General features: G+C 37.5%; 2 protein-coding genes and 1 pseudogene across 4 annotated transcripts; all 3 read left to right on the top strand.

Moving 5' to 3' along the window:
• Positions 1 to 1,467: 1,467 nt before the first annotated feature.
• LOC103977864 (probable E3 ubiquitin-protein ligase XERICO) lies at positions 1,468 to 3,053 on the top strand. Its single transcript, XM_009393510.3, has 2 exons — positions 1,468 to 1,628; positions 2,305 to 3,053. Exon 2 carries the CDS (start codon positions 2,389 to 2,391, stop codon positions 2,854 to 2,856), a length of 468 nt encoding a protein of 155 aa, XP_009391785.3. The 5' UTR covers positions 1,468 to 1,628; positions 2,305 to 2,388; the 3' UTR covers positions 2,857 to 3,053.
• Positions 3,054 to 9,287: 6,234 nt separating this feature from the next.
• LOC103978098 (disease resistance protein PIK6-NP-like) lies at positions 9,288 to 12,432 on the top strand (annotated as a pseudogene).
• Positions 12,433 to 13,942: 1,510 nt separating this feature from the next.
• Positions 13,943 to 23,357, top strand: LOC135582948 (ribulose-1,5 bisphosphate carboxylase/oxygenase large subunit N-methyltransferase, chloroplastic-like). 3 transcript variants are annotated; one of them, XM_065098856.1, is made up of 14 exons: positions 14,261 to 14,400; positions 15,123 to 15,214; positions 15,432 to 15,595; positions 15,730 to 15,813; positions 15,943 to 16,000; positions 16,256 to 16,309; positions 16,472 to 16,543; positions 16,849 to 16,929; positions 18,319 to 18,491; positions 19,072 to 19,174; positions 20,979 to 21,110; positions 22,193 to 22,315; positions 22,791 to 22,876; positions 23,072 to 23,357. In XM_065098856.1, exons 2-14 carry the CDS (start codon positions 15,182 to 15,184, stop codon positions 23,094 to 23,096), a joined length of 1,188 nt encoding a protein of 395 aa, XP_064954928.1. In that variant the 5' UTR covers positions 14,261 to 14,400; positions 15,123 to 15,181; the 3' UTR covers positions 23,097 to 23,357. The 3 variants fall into 3 exon arrangements, with proteins under 3 accessions (XP_064954926.1, XP_064954927.1, XP_064954928.1); XM_065098854.1 differs by lacking the exon at positions 15,123 to 15,214 and having other exon boundaries at positions 13,943 to 14,400; XM_065098855.1 differs by lacking the exon at positions 15,123 to 15,214 and having other exon boundaries at positions 13,943 to 14,400; positions 23,008 to 23,357.
• Positions 23,358 to 23,863: the final 506 nt, after the last annotated feature.

Raw genomic sequence — 23,863 nt, 5'->3', positions numbered from 1 at the left:
AGATGGCTTGCAGGAAAGTGACTGATGCTAATATCAACATGTACAGCTAAACTGGAAAGGAAGTAGGATGTTGATCTACCACAAATCCAGTAGGAGTCTCAATGAAACGACGATAAGATCTGCACGGGGCCTCTGTCAGCGACATGATGGGGTCTCTCATGCCCCATCTCCGTCGTGCTAGAACAAGCTCAACCCATGAAAGTGTGTTTAACAGTCTCTCTGTCCAGGACAACACAGCTGGTTAACGTCATACAAATTAGCCCATGTTTTGGATGATGTGCACGTGGCAAGAGCCTGTTGTGTTCATCGGTTGTCCATCCTTTTGTGTCAACTCTCAGAACATTCAAATGAGCCACACGTTCTCCAACAGTGGAGGAGGTGAAGTAGTGAACCTTCTCGTCGTCCGACTGAACCCACGGGGAAGTCGAGAAAGGAGACTACTGATGACCGAGACGTGTATGTGTCGCGCAGTCACGGGGCATTACTGGGTCTAACCTTTTGCATGAAGCCACGTAGAAAGCATGCAACTGTGTGGGAGCCATGAATACGAAAACTATCATTATAGCTCTGACATGATACATCATGGTGGGGCTTCATAAGTTGACATGTGCCATCGAAGGAGCACCATGGACGCAAATATTGGACTAATACACTGCCTTGTTGGCAATGCTTGATAAGCTCAGAAATAAATGCAACACAAGAATAAATAAATAAATAAATAAATTGTGGTGGTTTGCATGAAATTATGTCTTGGCATCTCCTCCATCATCTGCATGATTAAGATGAGGAATCAATGATACATGTGAGCACAAATAGAGAATGAATATATGGTGTTCATTTCTAAATATTAACTCTGTCATGATTGAGTGCTTTGGGTGTACGTCATTTGGAAGAAGACAGAAGCCAAATGACATGAAAGAGTTTAGTAAACTGAAAATAAACCTAACAATTTTCTTTTCAATGTCAATTAGCATTAAAATTTTCCAACTAACATATTATTCTTCCAAAATGTTTGGCTATACCAAAATAATTTTAGATGTCAAACTTCTAATATTTGCATTAATAATTCCTTAAATAAAGGAGAAAATTTGTGAATCCCTTTTTTTCTATTTAAAAAATATCTGTACTGATTTAGTGAATTAGATCCTACATCGGACGGTGGAAAAGTCTCAGATCATGTTTCCTGAATATACTGTGGAGCACACGGTACGCTTCTTGATGACCACGTTAGCATTACAAGTCTTAGGTATAATACTGTTAAGTACATCACTTTCGTACTTTGTAACCCATAACTTTACCTGCCTCTTCATTGGATAATGAAGCTGGATTTTTCTCCCTCTTGGAACATTGGTGCGGCCACGAGTACGTTAAGTGGTACGCGCGTGGAAAGGAAAGAAGGCAAAGAAAGCGTGTAAACCAAACCGATGTGAGCTTGACAAGTGACGCATCGCCAGGCAGCAAAGTTCCAGAGGCGGAAGCGGGCCGAGAAAGCTGAGAGCCGTGAGGCTACTGCTCCCGGATCTATAAATAAAGCCACCGCTCTATCGCTCCTCAGCTGCCCTCTTATCTCCCCCTGTTTGTTCGGAAGAGGAGTTCATCCGAAGAATAGAGAACCGTGCCATTAAAGTGTATGTGCTTTGGGTTTACTTTTTATCATCTTGTTCATGGTAGTCAGCCAATCTGGCGTTTTGGAGCACAGAGATAGGATCTTTTTTGTTTGGGAAGCTTGTTTCTTGTATAAAAGTTCGATCTTTGTTGGGTGTGCAGTATCGGTTGATCTAGTTCCCTTTCTGGTTTAATCGAGTTCTTTTGGCCTTCTCCTAGATGGAAAACCTAGATGTCTCTTTTTGTTATCTCTGTAATCGTTCTCGATCCATTTATAAGCCGATCCTTTCGCCCCCTCGAATTCCTTCGGGGTTATATAAGGCTTGTGGCGCGAATACTTTGATTTTGCCCAAATAAAAGCTCTTTTTTCTTTTATTTTCTTCCGATCTCATTCTATCTTCTATATTTGTCTGACTGTTTCACGGCAGAAGCGAAATCTTTTTGCCTTCATTTTTTATTTGAAGGCGATCTGGAGTAGTTCGAGCTAAAAAAAATATATTAGATTGCAAACTGTTCGTTCCTTTTCTTTAGCCTTCAGCATACGAGAATTACCAAATACCGATGCATCAGATCGCTGAGTGGTTCGCTAGAGCAAGTATATGAGATTTTGAATGGTTCCGAATCTTTTCTTGATCGTTCTCTCAATAGATTATCACTCAAAATCTCAGCTTTTCTCATGAAATCCAACTTTTGTCGCAGATCGAAGCCAATCGGATCCCAACCGTCTTCTTTGATCCCAAATCTGCTAGAGGACGAGTCCTCCGAGCTGCTAATCCGGCGTCCATGGGGCTGTCGAGCCTGCCGACCCCATCCGAGAGCGTGCTCACCCTCGTTCTCGTCAACACCGCTGTCACCGTTGCCATCCTCAAGGAGCTCCTCCGCTCCGTACTCCACCTCATCCGCCTCCGCGTGCCGCCGTCTCCTCCTCCGCCGGCCGAGGGGGGGCCCGAGTCCAGCATCACCGACCGATTCCGCAGCCGGTCCAGGCCGATCACGTTCGGCTCGGCCCTGGGGCGGAGGCGTGCACAGGCCGATCGGCTCGTGGACTGCCGTGTCTGTCTCGCCCGGTTCGAGCCGGAGTCCGTGGTGAACCGGCTCCCCTGCGGACACCTCTTCCACAGAGCCTGCCTGGAGACGTGGCTCGACTACCACCACGCCACGTGTCCTCTATGTCGCACCCACGTCCTCCAGGGCGAGGACTCCACCGTCTCGCCCTCCTCCGTCATTGCTTCCTCTTGGACATGGCTTTAGGCGGGCGGAGACTCGCGTGAAAGAGAGCCATGGGTGTGGTGGGTGGTGTGTGTTGTTGTTTCCCTCCGTTTGATGATGGTGGCGTTTGGTGTGGTGACATTTCTTTTTTCTCCTTTTTCATCCTTGTAAATATTAAAATAGTTGTGTGTACAGCCACGATGTAGTCTAATTTATTCTTACCAATCACTGTCTCTTTACTTTTGGAGGCCAAAACTTTCTCTTTTTTTTAGATTTTAATTTCTGTATTGGAAAAAAAAAATATCAAAATTGCATTGGATTTCCATCCTTTGATGTACTAAAAAGATCTATTGACATGGTTTACTGTTCCAAGAGAACATTCTTTGCCATGGTTACATGTATTCATTCCCTCTTGCAAATGCAAGTTGATCTTCTTCAGCATTCGAAAGCAATTCACCAGTGTCACATCTGCGATAGAAAAATCCCAGCTTTATGTGAAAGCACAAGAATCATATTAAAATGCGGAGAGGCATGGAAACCAACCAATGTCACTAACGCTTCCACACAAGCGCACGAGCCATTTCGTAATCGACACATTTAACAGTGCATACAGTTTTCTGTATACTTCATATAATGAACCTTTCTCTATCTATTTGTCAACTGATAAGGAAGAAAGGAAGAATGCAAAACAAAAATCACTCACCCTTAGTTTTAGTTGACAATGAACCATTTCTCAGGTTTGTGTTCCCTGCATCACCGATCAAATCCAATTTAGGCAGGATATATACGGAGTGTTATCACATAAAAAAAATGAATGAAGAAAGATAAAAAAAATATATATATTTATTATCTTTTAAATTATTAATTTTATACAAATTTCTCGATTTTCTCTTTCCTCCTCTTCTCAACCTGCTCGCTTGTTGCTTGCCACAACTAGTCGCTTATAACAAGCAGTGAGCGATGGGTGTAGCGGGCAAGATGGCAAGCAGGTGCGACGGGCGAGCATAGGAGGGGAGGGGTGCTGTTCATAGAGTTGGTGAAGTACAAAGTGACGGACATCAAGGTCGGGTTTTATAATGGTGACGACGAGCCCTTCGATGGGGTGCTAGGGATCCTAGGCCATGGGTTCTTGTCGAAGAGCGATAGTTTGTACTTGGATATGGTGGATCGATGGGCAATGAACTTCGGGAATAAGGATTTACAGGTGATGGTAAACCTATTAATATATGAGCGAATGTGGCGACAAGTAGGTTGGAAAGAGGGAACGAGGAAATTGATTAAAACGAGAAGTTTATATGTAATTAATAATTTAAAACATAATAAAATATAATTTTATCCTTCTCGTTCATGTCCTTTTTATATTTGGATTTTTTTCTAAGACAAAATTAATGACATAAAAAGAATCAGAGTTAAATATTTCACTTTCATAAGTGTAGAGACCTCAATGCTATTTTTTAAAATACAAAGATACCTTAATGATACTTTTTAAAGTATAAATATCATGATACTAATTATAATTAACTACCGATGGTAATATATAATTATCCTAAAAAAATGGAAGAAGAAATTGATCCCACAGTTAAATATTAAAAAAGTCTGATTATATATATTGAGTATTGGCTGATTCGAAACAAATAAGTTTTTCTTAAGATGATAAGTTAGAGATAAATTGGTCAAGACAGTTGATAATTTTTTAATAACTTGATTTTTATTATTGGCTAAGGCAGATACAATAGATCCAGAAATGCACACTTCGTGACCACATCTTGGTTAAGGTCCAAATCTTGGGTTATAAAGACGTTAATGTATTGGTAGGACAAGTATTGTTAAGATATCAATAATTGTAAGTTATTATAAGAGATAAATTGTAGAGGGTAGGTAATCTTGGGAAGGGAGATTAAAGATTAACAAACAGAAAATATATTAGAAAATCATATAAGATTTAAGATGATTTGATAATTTTTACCTATATTGATAAAATAATAATAAAAATTATATTTTTTTATTATATAAGATCAATTATAAGATTTTATATTATCTTCACTCAAGATTTATTTATAGATCCTCTCATATATATTCTTTTCTCATACTCTTTAAAAATCATTAAAAGAGTATAACTTAACATCATTAAAAGTATATTTTTTTCCTCACTAAAATCTAAATATATATGAGATATTTATCGCCCCTTATCTTGTATAACTTTTCATTACTTAAATATCCATGTGGATGCTTGTGTTCCTGTCAAGAGCTCCTCCTCCCTCTTCTCTTGTTCGTGTTTCCTCCTCCCCCTCGAGATGTGGATAGCTTTTAATTTGAGCGAAGCTACTCCCTCCACGTCCTTACTGGGGGATACGACTTCTTCTAATCTTATCCCTCAGTTCGAAGTGACATGCAGCCGACAGGTGAAGTTCTACGCATCAAGGAAGTCTCCACTTCTCGAACGGTGGCTCGAGTTAAAGTCAAGAAAGTCCTGCCTTGCTCAAACCTGAGATTAACGAAGAACGCTCATCATGCGGTCGGACATGTTAAGACGACCAAAATTGGTATTTCTCCCGAATGATCTGAAGATTCTTAATTGGAACTGTCTGGTGAAGTTCTTGATTTTGCATGATACTTACTCGTACCTCTTAAAGGTTCATTCGGCGATTGATTACAAACTAGATGGGTGAGGCACAGCCAGCTGCGAGGACGTTAGGAGGAAGAACCCTTGTTGCTTGGAACTGTCTGCATGTTTCTACCCAGGTGCTTTCTGCGCCATCTCATCAATACGTGCATGAAGTAATCGTTGTCCCCTAAGGATTATTGTTTCCGCTTCTGTTTGACCCTGTTTTCACAATTTGAAGTTTCAGGATCTCTGGACCAAATACAGTGAGGTTTCAGATATTATTCGTAATGTTTGGACATCTAATACTCATTCTCTTCTTGCCCTTCAAGCAAGCTTTGCAATTTTCGTCCCTTAGTCTTCTACCGAACTTTGTGTTCTTGATGACTCTTTAGCTCGTGTTCAGCATATGGTGTAATGATTACACCATATGATCAGTCTTCACATCGCAACATTGAAGACTGATCATATTGTTGAGATTTGATTCATAGTTATCTATCTAGATTATTATCATGATCTAGTGGTTACATGATGGTTTCAATAACTACCTCATGATTTAGTAGTTATAGGATGGTTGTCACTAGGTCCTATAAATAGGATCGTAATTCATATAGAATCTGTGTGCATTTGGTATCTTGTAAGTGTTCTTATCGATTCTCCTATTTTTAAAACTACATTAGTTTTCTTGAGTTAAAAAGATTCTTTTTACTCGTATCGTAGTATTCTGTTTTTCTCCTTTATCCTCAACACATATGCATCGTTCTCGATTAATTGAATAATGCCCAAGGTTTCTCCTCTATTGTTCGCACTCGTGGAATCTATAGAGGCGAAGTCGCTATGTTCGGACATTGGAAAGGTATCGTCCAACTTTAATCAGTTGGCAGCTTGTTGTTAGTAGTGATGCAGCGAAGGGCTGTGGTCGTTGATCTCGTCATGGGTAGCGTTCACGTAAAGGTGTGACAGGAAGGATTACAGTCGGACGATTGTTGTTGGCGTCGCGATCGAGTGTTACGTCATTGGGTGACGAAAGGTATATCGCAGCCGACGTCGAGGGGACAACGTCATCGCTTAACAGCGTCCGTGAAGTAGGCCAAGGTGATGTTAGGTAGTCGTCGACCACCAAGAGAACGTCGCAATATGAGGGTCGTGCGGTGGCGGTGACGAGCTGGCTGCGTTGGCTGTGACAATGGCGAGAGTAACCGGTGGGAAACCATGCGCAACAGGGGAGACCGCACGACCAGTGACGATGGCGGTTGGCGCTGGTGGTCTACCATGCATTAGGAGAAGGCCGCCAATGAGGAGCGATCAGTGGGTGGTCGTGCGCGGTAGAGATGTCGCGCGCTGTCGCAGTGGTAGCGCCTCGTGCAGGCATTTCAATGGTTGCGCTACAGCGCAACGGCGGTGCTGCTCGTTGGTGAGAACATAGCCAATTTTGACCAAACTATAGTGAGGAGGAGGTCGTGCAAGGATAGGGCTTCGTAATTTGGGCAACAGCTTGATTTTGACCAAATTTGTTTAAAATTAATTTTGACCCCAAACAACAAACCCCAATTTTAACCAAAATACTTAATTTAATTTTGGGAGGCTTAAATATACATGTTTAATCCAAATCTATAAGCCCAATTTAGGTAACCCAATTATGAGTTTACCTAATTAAATAAAATTATTTGACCAAATTTAAAGTTCCATATAGAATTTTTCTAAAATATAAATTATGATTTTCTTTTATAATTTTCTCATATGATATATTAGTTTGAATTGTGATAATTAAATTTTAATTATTATTATTAGATATTTGTATAGTTATTCATATGCATATATTTTAAAATTATGAAATAATGTTTATTTTTTACATAAAGACATGATCTATGTTTATCATGATTATAATTATCATATAAATTTTTATATTATTTAATATTTAGTAATTATTATGGTTATTATTATTGAATTGTTTCAATATAAATTAGATTGAAGAAATTTAGTGAATATAATTTGTAACTTATATCTTTAAGTTTTATTTGACTAGTAGCTACTAAAGTATAACATAGAAGATGGGAGAAGGAAGGATGAGATCTTTAGAAAAACTTATCTTTATCAGCAAACCCCAAGCACGTCAACTTCTCTCTACACTTTCTCTAGTCGCTTCCAATGTGATAGCAATAGGCTTTACTTATAATCCAAAACAAATAGTTTCCTATTCATAATCAAGCATAAACTTCTAATCTAATTCAAAATTTCAATCTGTAATCCTACTCAAATTTAAATTACAATTCTAACAAGAAGGAGAACCCCAACACAAAATTATACAAAATGCAGACGCACATCCCAATCATCCAAAACTAATTCTGTCATGAGGTACCATAAAATTATATGATTTCATCATATAATTTTATGATTTCATATGACGATGCCATCGATGATAGGAAGAGTTCTGAGAATTAATTAGATTTGTGCGTGTCTTATATATGATTTACATATTTATTAGGATTGATGAATATTAAAATAATTTGAGGAGTCATAACTATATTCAAATTTTTTAGAAGATACGAACTAAGATTAGATTTTCAAGTAAAAATATGAGTCCTTAGTGAATTTAGAATTTATTAAAATAAATACGTCATGTATCTCAAAGTTTTGATGAATTGAAAACACAGCGAATTTTCTATAGTAGATCTCAAACAAAGTGAGATAAAAGCTATGTAAAATTTTTTATGATTTATATTAGAGGGTATATAAGGCATTTGCAATTGAGTTACGGTTAACTTATGGATGCTTGTAATTGATCTCACATAATGAAATTGAATTTAATTGCCTTAGTAGATATAGGTAAGAAGTGTCACATTAATCTTTTTGTCAACTCTTTGGCATATTGTTTGGTTGTTAATCTTTGACATTTGTGTTCAACGAGTCTTCTCTCTCAACAACATATCATCACAAAAATAGAATTATGATATTATTTATTCGAGGACCAACCGATGACATCCATTGCATTTGAACTTAGTATGGTATAATGTGTTTAGCTACTCTCAGCCATTCCATCTTCCATTCTGTCATCATTAAATCATATTTACTCCATTTGGGGGCACTTCCAACCGTTATCGTCGATGGATAGCATTTGCCACCGAAGCAACAATTAATTTGGGGAAATAGATCGATCGAGATGATAGGAGTTGAAACCAATGGGCCTACACGTTTTTCTCTCTCTATCATTTAATTCGGTAGACCATCAACTACAATCATAGGCTATGAAACCAGACAAGGATCAAGTTGACACAAATATTGACAGTAAATCATCAAAACCACATCTTGAACATGATGACATCTGAAAAAGGTTCGGATTTGAAGATTAATGAGTGAGAAGAAGCTAACCTCGCTTGCGGATTGCGAGTGTGAGATTAAGCAGCGCGTGATCCCCGTCCTTGGTTCGTCATAGGCCGTGTGCGCTGGTTGTTATAAGTGAATCATCTCCCGTCCGAGCTTACACACTAATAGAAATAATAGAAGATAAAGAACAATAATCAAAGAAGCTGCTTTATTAAAGAAGTGAAGTAGCTTAACTTCAATATATTAACATGTTCCTCTTCTATTTATAGAATTAGGAGGGGTCGCTGGCCGAAGGCAAGAGCGAAGCTTCTCACTGCTCTGATACCATGATAGAAATAATAGAAGATAAAAACAATAATTAAAGAAGCTTTATTAAAGAAATAAAGTAACTTAGCTTGAATACATTAACATGTTCCTTTCCTATTTATAGGATTAGGAGGGAGGATTTTCAATAGATAAGATTTCCTCAGGAAAATCTTATCTTCTATCACTACCCACAGAACATTTTAACCATCATCTCCCGAACACCGACTAGAGGGCCAAAAATATGGAAGCCGTCACTGTGAGCTTCACGGAGAGCGCCGCTAGGTCGCTCTGAAGCTGGGAAGCATCCTCGCACAAGAAGCGGAATTGCTGGCTGGCGTTGCCGATGACGCACGATATATAATGGACAAGATGGAAAGCATGACTTCTTTGCTGAGAGTTCTGTCCTCCAGGCAAGATCATGATGAGCAAGTGAAGACATGGATGAAGCAGGTTCGAGAGATGGCTTACGACGCCGAGGATTCCATTGATGTGTTCAGATATCGTCTTGGGAGACGCCGTCAAGAGAATCGAATCATCATCGACTTCCTCACTTACACTGTTCGCCTGCTGAGGAGACTGAAAGCTCGTCATGACGTTGCCACTGACCTCCAGAAGCTGAAGCTCCGAGCTTGCCATGTGAGTGAGAGGCGGGCACGCTACTTTCTGGAAAGTGGAGGTGCAACAAGCGCTCCCAGCTCTTCTGACCCGCCGCACTCTGTTCGTCTGGGAGAAGTTCGACCCAAGAGGATGGGCGGGGATGAGCTCCCTGGGTGGCTAATGGATGCGAAGCAGCCTCAGCTTCAGGTTGGGGTAGTTGCCCCCGATGACATTGCAGGTGCGACTCTTGCCAGAGAAATCCACCACAGCTTGGCTCTTCCCGGCGGCCATTTCCGAGCCCACGCTATGGTGACGGCGTCAGAGTCGCACGACACGGAGGAGCTTCTCCGAACCATGATTCGACAGCTGTCCTTCAGTGGTGAGATGATTCCGCAGGTTCTCGGGGATCTGGCGTTGCATTCGGATAAAACGGGAGTGGAGCAATGTCTGGATAACCTGGGAGAGGTGGATCTAATGACGACGATCGTAAACTATCTTCAAGATAAGAGGTATTTAGTTGTCCTAGATGATGTACCGATCAATTCTGCCTGGGACTGCCTCAAAGATGCATTACCCGATAAAAGGAATGGGAGTAGGATCATAATGATAACCGCTGATGAGGCGGTGGCCGGCGCTTGGTTTTCCCATAACTATCATTCTGTGTCGGAGGAAGGTGGGCTCGTCGGTATCAAGCCGCAGAGGGACGATCTCATCCAACGGATTACGAAGGAGGGCCAGGACCAGTTTCGTGTAATTGCAATCGTAGGTTTCGGTGACCTGGGCAAGACGACTCTAGCCATGCAAGTCTTCGAGAGCCTGAAGGTAACCGGTAGCCACTTTCATGCCTACGCTTGGATTGCCGTGTCACAATCTTACAAGGTGGAGGTGCTTCTGCGAAGCATCATTCGACAACTCTCCATCAGCGTGCAGCAGATTCAACATGTCCTACAACTTTCTGCTTCGAATCAAGATATAGAGGTCGTGGAGCAACTTCTAGATAAGATGCGAGAGGAAGATCTGAGAAGGACGATCATAGGCCATCTCCAGGACAAGAGGTATTTGATTGTTCTTGATGATACATGGGAAATTAGTGCCTGGGATAGCTTCAAAGCTGCATTACCTTATAATAGAAATGGTAGTAGGATCATAGTCACAACTCGAAATAAGACTTGCTGTTCTCATAACAGCTTTTGTAATCACATCCATGAAGTCCAACCTCTCTCCACTCGGCAGTCCATGAAGCTGTTTTGCAACAGTCTTTGGCGGATCTGCATGCCCTGGAAATTTGATAAAGCTCACGGAAGACATACTGAGAAAATGTGATGGACTACCACTGGCCATCGTCACAATAGCTGGCGCGCTGGCTGCCAAGCCCAAAAAGACGCCGGACGAGTGGCGGAAGTTGCACGACCACCTTGGTATCGAGTTGGAAACCAATGATAGTCTAAAGAATATAAATCGTGTACTTCTTTTGAGTTACAATGACTTACCTTATCATCTCAAGCCTTGCTTCTTGTACCTCAGAATTTTCACTGAAGATTATGAGATCGATCGAAAGCGTTTGGTGAGGAGATGGATAGCCGAAGGACAGGTCAATGGAAGGCGTGGCATGTCCTATGAGGAAGTTGCGGAGAGTTACTTCAACGAGCTAATCGACCGCAGCTTGATCCAACCATCAAAGATTGATGTTGTTGGAAAGGTGAAAACTTGTCGGGTGCATGATAGAGGAGAACTTCGTAACGGTGCTGAGTGAGCATTCTACGATGATCCCCCACAATTAGGTCAGGCGCTTAGCACAACAAGGAGAAAGCACCATCAAAGATGATCTCTACCTATCTCAGATCCGATCGCTCACAACATTTGGTAACGTGATACCTTTGCATGACTATGGGAAGATGAGGCTGCTCAGAGTGTTGGACTTGCAAGAATGTAGGAGCCTTCGTCACGTTCACCTCAAGAATATCAGCAAGTTGTTTCTTTTGAACCTCCTATCTCTACGAAACAGTAGATGCATCAAGAAGCTTCCGGGTTCTATCGGCGGCCTGTCGAGCCTCCAATTTCTGGACGTCAGAGAAACCGATATACCAAAGTTACCTAGAGCAGTTGTGAAGCTCCAGAGACTGGCATATCTTCGTGGCAGCTGGTTTTATGGCGGTTTGATGTTACCCAAAGGAATAAGGAAGATGAAGGGACTACAGAACTTAGGAGTGATAACTGGTACCGACGGAGCTGTGCTGCGGGAGATTGGTGAACTTACCCAACTGAAGAAGCTAAGTGTTGAGTTCAAATCAAGATACAAGCGGGGAAGTAGATTTCATGGTTGCAGATCGGTTGTAGATAATTATGATCTTCCAAAACTTAGGAGGGAGCTATGCATATCGCTTCAGAAAATTAACAGCTCCCTTCGATCTTTGACACTTACCGACCGAAGTGATCGAGTGATTAGATCCTTAAATGACCTCGATCCAGCACCCTTGCTCCTCGGGAAACTACATCTCAATGGTCCTATACTAACTCTACCTGCTTGGTTCCCGAAACTGGATCAGATCGCCAAGATAAATCTGAGGAACACGTATCTTGACCCGGATGTTATCCAAGTCCTAAAAGATCTTCCTGGACTGGTCCAGTTGAAACTTGGACCTCGTTCATTCCAATTCTGGAGGCAACAAGAATCAGAACAACAACCGGAAACATTGCATTTCGGTCGTGAAGGATTCACGGCCCTCAGGATATTCCAAACTGATTCTTTGAATGTGAGTTTCGAAGATGGGACACTGCCAAGAGATTAATCGACTTTCGAGGTCGTTTCCGTGAAGAAAGCATCTCAACAATGCAATATCTTTCAAAACTCAAGGAGGTTCAGGTGGCCATCGACGACAAAGGGCTCATGGACATGATCAGAGAAATTGCTGCAGCACATCCCAACCATCCCAAACTCGTCGTATCACATTAATGCTGTTTTACATTATTTTTATGGTCTTCCAGTGTTGCATATATGTTTTTTCCTCATATTAGTCTTCCAAATTTTATACCCTCGCTTTCTTGAAGATTGTGTTCATTGTTGGAATGTGGCAAGACATGAAATTATTGTAAAAGGATTTAAATATTGATAATTTGGAAAAACATATAGTTTGAATTGTTATTTATTATTTTATAAATATTTTTAAGTTATCTTTTCAGAATTTATCTGAAAATGTTTGTCCAACATCATATTGAAAATGACTGTAAAATGTTTGATTATATTGATCTTAATTGATATATGATTGCAACAGTTTTGAAATTATATACAAAAAAAAATGATTTATTAAAACTCTTTGCTTCGTAAGAAAGTTATTGATGTATTATTTTTAGTAACATAATAATAGTAAGAAAGTTATATCTCAAATATATTTATGTTTATGAACTCTTAACTATATTTATATGAATGATAGTCATTGCACTATGAATATTTTATGCTATGATATGTGACATTAGTTATACTTATATTTTCATTAAAAAAAATATATTTAATATATTATATTTTGAAATGTATGAGAAACTGATGTTTTATAAATTGTATAAGCATAAAAAAAGATTTGATATTTATATATATTTTGAAAGTATGTATTGAATACATAAAAAAATATTTATTTATGATAATTTTTTACTAGCATTTAAGTTATAATGTTTATTGAACTATGGTTTTTTCATATGATTATTTTTCAATTTCTCATAGTTATACAGTAGAAGCATGATTGAATTATATAATTAATTTATTAAATTATATATATTATTTGATTGGAATGACATAAATTTTTAAGGAGTTGTTGAATCCATTACATATCATGTGGGTAGATTGAACTATGGTTCTAAGAGTTCTTAGATACCTACCATGTGAGAGTTCTTAAACAAAAGATTAGGCAAGATACCGATTTGGTTCCAAACAGAACCGAAACCTAAGTAAAAATTGAAATCAAATGGAATCAATCATGAGTGATTTAATTATGAATTCTAGGTCTGAAAAATCAAAATCATTGGCCCTAAAATCAATGGTTCAAGAATAAACACCGACGAGTTTGGTTCGATTCGATCCGTAATTTTATAATTTTAAAATATTTAAAATTATGAGAGGAATAGAAAAAAAAGAAAGGGAAAAAGGGATCATAGGTGAATTAAATTATAAATTAATGACATATATATATTTATTTATAAAAAATAATTTAAAAACATTCAAAATTCTTAACTATTATAAATTACAAATAGCAATATCCTGTAATAAAAGAACTTTTGTTCCATTTACATTACCATTTCCCGTTGGCCAAAAGATTCCAGATAAGATTCCCTCTTCTTTCTCTTTTATCTCATCATCCAAAGCTTCCCTCCTCGCTCCCGCCCCGTCACAGATGGCGCAAATCTTCTGTCGAGTCTTGGGCAGTGCCCAATTCCCTCAGGTTTCGTGGCCTCCGCCTCGGCCCGCTGCCGATTCCTCCTCCTCTGCTCACGTCGTCCGCTGCCGGATCCGATGCTCCGTCTCCGCCACGTCGAGCAATGCCCTCACTGGCTCCGAGGCCCGAGTCGTCCCCTGGGGCTGCGAGATCGAGTCCCTGGAGAGCGCCTCCGCGCTGCAGCGGTGGTTGTCGGCCTCCGGCCTCCCCCCTCAGAAGTTGGAGATACAGCGGGTGGATGTCGGTGAGAGGGGCCTCGTCGCACTCAATAACATCCGCAAGGGGGAGAAGCTCCTCTTCGTGCCGCCCTCGCTCGTTATTACGGCCGACTCGGTGATGACAAACTTGTTTCCTCAAAATGTTTATGCTTTAGTTAGCAAATATGGATTCCTTGTCTGTGGCATCACAATCTTGCCATGGTAGATCACGAATTATGTTTTTAGGGTAATTGGCGTTGGTTTTTTCCATTAAGGAGCTTATCATGTTAACTCCTCGTGGTTCAAGAAGTTATATATTTGAAATTGACTGACTTGGTGCTCATAATTTTGAATTTAAAAGAAAGTATTAAAATGTTTCATATTAAATTATTGTATCATTTTATCAAGAATTACTTTTCCTTCCACTTATATACATCTTACAGAAAACTTTTTATCTGTGCATACATATATAAAAGGTGGAGATACAAATGACTGTCAGGTTGCATTTCGAAAAAAATGAATGAATATGAATGGTCAAAACCAAGATAACCAAGACGCAAACTGGCACTGCACTTATTTAACAGCCGTAAAACATTAAGAATAAAAAGTGAGCTGTTTTGCGGAGATCCAAAATCAGTGTAATTAGGATCGTGGAACAGTTAATCAAAGAGGATTCTTTTTCTGGTTGCTGTGAAAAGGGTGCTCATTAATTTTAATTGTTCTGCTGATCTCTTCCAGTACTACGTCCATACTTTTCCATTATTTATATAAAGATACTTTTTATTGATTCATATCTATTTTCCAGATCATTTGTTAGATTTTTCTATATTTTCTTTACCATTTTTTAATTCATGGCAGCCAGCATTTCGAGGCTGGCGGGCACATGTCATCATGCAAAGACAAGGTGCAGCATATCCATGAGGCAATTATATTATTATTTGGAACGCAGAGTAGGTTTTATTTTGGTAATGTTGTGTATCTTTGATGTTTGATTAGTACATTTTGATTGCATTTGATATTTATCTCTTGTACCTGTTAATTTGGAAAAAAGTTTCTCCTTAAAGAGAATTAGTCATTTCTTTATTTTAAAGTGAATTTCACTTAGTTGACATGGCCAACATGTTATCCATCTACTGGCCAGCTTTAGAATTCAAGTTTGTTTTATAGGAATGGAGCTGTCCAGAAGTGGGAAATGTGCTGAAGAAAAATTCCGTACCAGATTGGCCATTGCTTGCCACCTACCTGCTAAGTGAAGCGAGTCTCATGAGCTCTTCAAGATGGAATAGATATATCTCAGCGTTGCCTAGGCAGCCTTACTCACTTTTGTACTGGTATGTTGAGATTCTTGGATCTATGACATGGAATGTGACTGAATAGCTATTGTGTGAAGAAGTGCTTCACTTTTCCCAATTTATCAGGATATATTCTCAAATTTCTTCTCGACAGACTTTATATGTCATTGCAGGACACCTTCAGAACTAGACACATATTTGGTTGCTTCACAAATAAGAGCAAGAGCAATTGAACGGATTACCAATGTCATAGGAACGTATGGAGTTCTTCCTTTTAATCAGCCTAATAGCAAATAGTTCATGGTTTCATACTTTATATTGATAGTGTTCTTTTAGTTTTTCTGTTTGAGTATACTCACCAAGTCTTATATGGTGCATTTCTGCAGGTATAATGATTTAAAACTAAGGATATTTTCTAAGCATCCTGAGTTGTTTCCAGAGGAGGTAATTCTAGTGAATGATAAGATCTTTCTGTTCACTATAATAAACCATTCTTGATCTAACTTGCCTCAGCAAAAAATTCACTTTATCTTGCCTTCACAGTCATACAAATTATTTTAAGCTTATTAACATATGAATGTTTAAAGTCTCTCTTCACACCTAATCTACCACCTTCCTCTTCTGTTTGTTTAACTGTCCGTTGTGATAATTGTGTAATGTGTATATTCTGATTGTTTTGGGATTTATAACTCATTCCAGGTTTTCAACATTGATTCATTTCTGTGGTCCTTTGGCATTCTTTTCTCACGGTTGGTAAGTAAGACATATGTTACTAGTATGTGCTTTGTAAATTTCCTAAATAATGCCATTTCATGCTCGATATCATCTCATCTTTGAAACTTTTTTTTTTGTTGACATATTGATTCCTACTAGTTATAAGCTGATGATCTGTGAACTCTATACTTGGTTTGAAAGGTTCGTTTGCCCTCGATGAATGGAAAAGTGGCATTAGTTCCTTGGGCTGACATGCTTAACCATAGTCCACAGGTATCTCATTCCATAGACAACATGCTTTTCTAATAATATCGTGATTCTTGTGGTACCCTATTTCAATCTTTATGCATGCATAAAGCAGTCAGTTCCCTACGTCATGTCTACATATTTTAGTGGTATGGTTGACATTCACAAAACCTATAATGCTTTAGCATCAGTCGAAAAGCTGATGCGTGTCTCCTTGCTTTACCATCCTTTAAGTTTAACTTTGTTTTAGACCTATAGGATTCCTTTTTATCTTTCCTGATCTGTTAATGAAGCACATTTATTTAAATTAAATTTATGTACGAATGGTCTAGGTGGAGACATTCTTGGACTATGACAAATCATCACAGGGAATATTTTTTATGACTGACCAGTCATATCAACCAGGTGAGCAGGTAAACAATTTTTTTTCTATCCATTCATTTATGGTGTATCGTTCTAGTATTAGTGGTATCAATTGGAGTGTCAAATGTCTCAATTCAAATGATTTATAAAGACTGCTAGATTATGACTGTTATTGCGGTTTTTAGATATTGTATGCAGGCTTAGGAAAATTGGCAAATCATTGATACATAAAACATAGTTGGCTCCTGTGAAAATTTAAATTCTTAGCTGGTTTTATTATCCTTTATATGTGGTACATTCTCAATTGCATTTAAATAAAAATCAGTTTGTTCATAATTCCTCCACCAAATGAGAATGGGAAGTTTAGTCATCTACGTCTATGCTTTCAGAAGTTTACTATTGATTCATCAGTGAAATTTCTTTCTAATTATCAGTTGTTCCATTTTAAATCCACTTTTTTCAACCTATGTTCACCAGGATTTAATTTTTGATCTTCCACATTTTTGCCCAGGTTCAATAATTTTTTTTAATATCCTAAAGAAATGAAAATATAGGAGTGAAATTCAAATTAAAAGGTAATTTTGGATCTGTATCTGATAGTTTATTAGCTGGAGTCAATGGATGTCTTTCAAAGATTTTCTCTTTACCACCTTGCCATTTTTGCCACCATGAGACCTTTTTTATCTGCTGGATATTGTTGGTATGCTAAGTAGACCGAGGATAATAAACTGACATTTGAATGCTATATTACATTGACAAACTTAAATCGAGTGTGAAAGCTTCAGTGTCTACAGAGCTTTCTTCAACATTACATTAGCCTTCGTCCAAACTGGGGTTGTCCCACTAGTGTCTGACTTTTTTCAGTTGTTACCTCCACTCCTTTGACAATGAATTTTTTGTCATAAAGCCTTTAGGTGGGGCATCCTGACATAATTCTTGATGATCAAAGAGGGTAGATCTCCTATCTATTTTGGTCAAAAAGGAGAACAGACTAGGCCTACAGTACCTTCTGGGAGACCAAGTTGCTTAACAAACTTTAGCCTTATACTGAAATAAAAAAAAATGCAAGAATTTATTGATGTCCATTGCTTTTTCTGTGGAAAAATCTAAATCACTCTTTATGTTTAACCAGCTTCCATGAGATTTATTCCCTGTTGAACTGAAGTGCTGCCTGTATTAATACACTATTTTTGGATAGATCATCCGTATTGGACTAAAAGTGCTCTATGAATTATCTTAATGTTCTTTAGTTGAAGATTGTCTACATTCATGATTCAGAGATTAAATAAAATAGATGTGCAATGTAAACAGCTCACTTGCTGGTTACTGAAGTTGCCTGCATTTTGTCCCTGAACAATTGTTAGATTACTTGTCCATAATTTGAATAAATAAGCTGTAAACCATTAATCATTGACTTGTTACTGAAACATGCTTTACAGGTTTTTATATCCTATGGCAAGAAATCCAATGGAGAGCTATTGCTGTCATATGGTTTTGTCCCAAAAGAGGGTACAAACCCAAATGATTCGGTTGAGTTATCATTGAGTCTAAATAAATCTGACAAATGCTACAAGGAGAAACTGGAAGCACTAAGAAAGCATGGTTTGTCAACGTAAGTGCCGAAGACTGCCGAAATATAGTCATGAAGATAATTGTGACAATATTGAGTAGGCGTAAGCCTATAAATTAGTCTTAAGCTTTACCTAATTCAGTAATTTTTGAAAATTAAATGTCAATTATGTTTTAATAAAGAAATTTGAGGAATTATTTTACCTTAATACTGGAACTGTATGTTGTATAGTCAATTCTCTATCTCTTGCACCAAGAACATAATAATTTATGGTGTTGAAAAACTGAAGAGAAAGAGATTCTGGGAGTCAGCGACAGGGAGGATATTTAAATAAATAAAACAGTTTGGAAAGTTTGTATTATAAAAATTAAATTTCAAACTTTGACTGTTTTCTTGAAAATATAGTCTCTCATCTTTGTCATCACTTATGGAATCATTTAGTAGATTTGTCTCATTATTAAATACAAAACAGAACAAATATTTTGCTAAAATAAAGATAATTTTGACTGAAAGAGTAGTTGAATAACAAATGATTATCTAGATTCATTGCGTTTGAGCATTTCTTTTCACCCTTAAATTATGTGAAAGCTAATGAATATAATCTGGGGTCCACTATGAGCAGGCCTCAGAGGTTCCCTTTGCAGATTACTGGTTGGCCAGTGGAGATGATGGCATACTCCTACCTTGTTGTCAGCCCGCCAAATATGAGCCAACACTTTGAAGAGGTTTGATAGTTTTTCTGCATTGCAACACATGAATAACTTAATAAGTGCCTACCTTTATTATTGCTTGAATGGATAAAAAAGCACAAAAGTTAATAATAAAATAATACAAGATATACAGGGAGATACAGTATCTGCAGAATATAACGCTAAAACTCAGCATTTACAAATGGATGTCATTGGGAAAAACACTTCAGATGTTTCATCCTATTAACTGGTTGAGTCTGAGTGATATTTTTTATAATATCTAATAGCTTTTTTTAGTGCTGTCAGATATGCTGATTGAAACATTGTGAAAGTGGTAATATGAACCGATGAAGTATGTATTTTAAATGCATACTGATATATAGTAAGATGTTGCATATCCATAACATGTAATCAGATTTCACTGTACTATAGTATGAAGATCTGCTTCATGGCATTGTTACACCATTGATTTGTTATAGCATTGTAAGAAATTCTATACCTTCAAATGAATGTCTGAACTGCAACAAAATCTAGCTAGAAATGAATGAAAAAGAACCAGTAGAAACCTGATCCTGAAGGTTTATTGATATAATGCGGAGAGTTTCTTAGTATTGGTGTGCAACAAGAATGAGAAGCCTGTTAGTACAGTATAAGCCACCAGAAGAATCAACAGAGAATATCATACAACGTCCACCAAGAATACCATATAAATCAGTCTATTTCCCTTTCTCCGTTTTTTTTTAAATTTTTTCATGCTGCAGGCGAACCTGCATCGTGATGATGTTGGCAGTCTGCATGCCTATGGCATGGTGGTAATCTTGCACCTATGTTTCTGATGTTAATTACTTGGCCATCGAAAGGTTACTTATGTAACCCGTAAATTGATAAGAAGAATTTTACATAAATATTAAACAGAACTTTTAGTTTTTATTTTACAGTGCGTTGATTTACTTGTTTAATGATTGAGATGATTAAATTTGCCTGCTGCAAGTCATTTTAATTACTGAGGTGGGACATAAAAGATAGAGAGAAAATTAGATAATTGTTATCTATCATATTTGTCATATCTAGCATTAATGGTATAACATTTCTGCTGGTGACAACCCTCTTCTTTTTGACTGGGTTGTTTATATTATGGGGGAACATGATGCAACAAGCACCCACATTTTGCTTTTACTGGATAGAATATTTCAATTTCTTCTAATCATTGACTGGTTGTTAGCAATAGCGTACCTCATATTCCAGTAAAAGCAACATTATAACATTTTAAAATGTTCCTTCCTGCACTTGTATCTTTTATTGTTTTTGGTATAAACCCTGATAAGAAAGCTTGTAAACATAGCCTAATTTGGTCCTACATATCAAAGTTGTTAACAAAGCTTAACTCTGCTGTACATTTTCTGTTTTCACAGGTTTTTTCTACTCATCAGTTTGAAAGTGTACTGCACATTTTAGGAAAAAAATGTCCACATGTTGAGTTCTTGAAAGAAAGGGATGCTGAACTGCTCCATCCAGTTCAGAAACTGGGACACTTAATGACTTCATTCAAGTCAGAGTATCTATCATAGCTTAGATAGTGGCATAAGCCATTAGTAATGTCTTTGTTGACCAAGCTATATGGAAACACAATACATCTGCCTTACTAATCTCTCTTGAAAGGGCCCTTTTACTGTAAACTTTTAGGACATTTACAATTATGATAATGGGCATATTCTTTTCTTTTCTGAATCCTGATCCCTCTTCATTTTCCCATCAAGTACTTATGTAAAGTGATGCTGTGTGCCACTCCTATCTAGATTTTTGTTTTGGAATTTAACCTCTCTTTTGCACACAATTGTAGATGGCTGCTGCTTCATCAAACGGGACTGCATCGAAGATGGGAATAAAGAATCCGGAGTTAGAAGAGAAAGCTCTTCAGTTCATTTTGGATTGCTGCGAATCAAGCATATCTAAGTACACCAAATTCTTAGAGGTCATTATTCATATTTTTGTTTAATGTTTGTGTGCTTCTAATGATATTTGGAATTTGATTTTTAAAGTTCTGAATTAACATATTAAGTTACATCTGTTGCCCCTAATGTAGCCCAAACTTAACTTAATTTGTTTTCGTTAAAGTTTCTCTGCAGGTAGCATGGGAAATTTTATTATAAGTTAGCATGTATATGTTTTTTGTTCTTTTTAATCCTGCAAAGAATTGTGGCCTTTTCTCATTGACCTTTTGTTTTACATGTTCAAAATAAACCGATGAATTATCTACTTTCATGCGCAAATTATGCATCTTTTAATTTATTTTATTTATATTATTCTACTGTTATTTGATAGTAGATAATTTGTTTTCTTGACCATTTGTACATTATTTCCAAATGACTTATTTTAGTTAGATTGAAATAAGTATAGTTTTTAATGGCGACTATTTTGCTGCAGATGTCATAAAGACCTTGTAGTTGTGCCACATGAGCCTTAAAATTTTACATATCTTGTGCAGTCTGATGGTGCCTAGGGCATCCTGCTCCAATGCATCCCATGCATGATTTTTCTTCCTAACAAGTGGACATTTGACTTATATCACTTCAATATTGTTTATCAAATATGTAATTAGTGTTTCAATTTATATACAATGCCATTTTCTGATTGAATAAGCATTTAGGATGAAAATGACCTGCTTGTTCAAACTTTTACATGAACTATTCCTATTTACTCATTTTATTGTTTTACCTTAATTTCTGAACCTTTTTGAAAATAGATCTGTTAGCTGCTTATGATCTTGAATTCTACATATATGCTAAGCAATCAGTCATTTTCATTACAACTGCTTTTAGAATCTCGGGAATTCATAAATGTCATAGAATAGAAAAAGTGACAAACCCCATCAAGTATGTAGGAAGGAGGATCCTATCATTCCAGCTGGTATTCTGGTTAAAATTATCAAGCTTATAAATTTGATGCTACTGTGTGGATAAAGTTCATGCCTTACTACTCAATGAACTACCTTTTCTTGCTCGATCTTAGTGATTTTAGAACATCTTGACTTTAACATGGTTCATGAATTTCTAGGGTGGTGGTACACCTGATTCAGGCACATTCAGTGCAAAGCAAGCCAACCGGAAATCACTTTTGAAAAAGATGGCAACAGATCTATGCACTAGTGAGCGGAGAATTCTATATCGAACACAATATGTGAGCTATGTGATTATTTTTCCTGTACAAACACTGTCTGCATGCATTGACTAGTTTTAGAAATGTTTAACTCTCTATAAATGGTTTCATTAGCATGCTTACCCATATGACAGTCCTTAAAAGGCGACAGGCAACATGCTGCTTACCCTAAATTTTCTTTATGGCCTAGCTATCATCAACACACACACCCCTTTTTGTAAATTCTTTGACTAAGTTAAAGGCGGCAGGCAAATAAGTTTTTGGTAGCAACTGGTGCCATTGGAACATCAAACAATCACAACGTTTTTGCTTGCCAAGATTACAATCTTGCCAAACATAATAATTTTTTTCTAATTTGATATATTAGATTACTTTTCTATAATAATAATCTTACAAGCAACATATATTTTACTCTTATTTATAACTGATTAGCAATATATTTTCTTGCTCATCCCATACTTGTTCTATATTGATGTCTACTGAACATGGGCTGCAGATACTGCGGAGGCGGCTGAGGGACATGAGGAGTGGCGAACTAAGAGCGCTAACATTATTCAACGGGTTCAGAAAGCTCTTCAAACAGTAAGTCTGGGAGACCTTTGTTTTAGCTTATCAAAATTGTCCTATTATGTGCTGTTGATTTGTGTGTTATTACAAGAGATTTATAATTGTAATTGAGGATTTGACATTTCTTTGGTCTTTTACAACCGCAGCACAGATGTCTAACTATCTTTTGCATATTAAAATCTGTTTCTGTTAAATCATTTGGTCATGAAGGAATCAGATGAATCAGACTCCATGATCAAATTATACCAAGTAACAACACTTCAATCTGGGCAGTGTGATGCACTGATGCTGTTGAGATGTCTGCACCTGGCTGAGAATGCTCAAATACAATATGATATCATTCCACTTGATGTATTTAAACAAGGGTAATCTCGAAATCTGGTGAGGACAATTCATTCCACCACAAAAATGCATTCGATGTGATTAGATGATGAATATTTTCTACTGTCAAATCATCTATTATGTTCAAAAGCTAGTTATGCTAGTTGTTGTCGAAGCTTGGGTTAAAAGAGCTTCTGAGAGTTTATTTTCTCTGCATATGAATCGTTATTAAAACAGTGAACATAGCAGCAGGGAATCGTTATTGATGGAGTGAATGTACATCTAATTAGTCCTGTACGCTTATAAAAATAAATATTCCGATTTACTTTCATGTTTGTTAGGTTGAGTCATCTGCCACGCACGTGTGTGAGAGTGTGTCAAAAATACAAAATTATAATCCTATCACCTATTAATAAAAAAAATAAATTATTCCACCAAAATTTCAACCCATGTCATTATGTTTTATTCTTCTTTTTTTTTTTAATATATATTTAATCGATTTAGAACCAATTTTAATTTTTAGGAATTAGGCCCTGATTTTGGTTCGTCTTTAACCCTCGCACATTTCGACTTCGATTTCGATTCTAATTCCAAACCGATTTAGTTTCGGTTAACCATCACAACGAAAACTTCTTACAACGGCGGCCCATCAAAGCCTTAATCAATAGAGAAGCTTCTTAC

This window comes from Musa acuminata, chromosome BXJ2-3 (assembly GCF_036884655.1).
Source record: "Musa acuminata AAA Group cultivar baxijiao chromosome BXJ2-3, Cavendish_Baxijiao_AAA, whole genome shotgun sequence".
Classification (NCBI taxonomy): domain Eukaryota; kingdom Viridiplantae; phylum Streptophyta; class Magnoliopsida; order Zingiberales; family Musaceae; genus Musa; species Musa acuminata.
Note: the sequence above shows the minus strand (reverse complement) of the source record. Positions and strands in the feature narration are given on the sequence as shown.

Coding starts and splice junctions, on each gene's coding strand:
- LOC135582948 (XM_065098854.1), top strand. CDS start 14,026: ATGGCGCAAATCTTCTGTCGAGTCTTGGGCAGTGCCCAATTCCCTCAG. Junction 16,310..16,471: donor GCATTCTTTTCTCACGGTTG/GTAAGTAAGACA, acceptor TTGGTTTGAAAG/GTTCGTTTGCCCTCGATGAA. Junction 21,111..22,192: donor AGTACACCAAATTCTTAGAG/GTCATTATTCAT, acceptor ATGAATTTCTAG/GGTGGTGGTACACCTGATTC.
- LOC103977864 (XM_009393510.3), top strand. CDS start 2,389: ATGGGGCTGTCGAGCCTGCCGACCCCATCCGAGAGCGTGCTCACCCTC.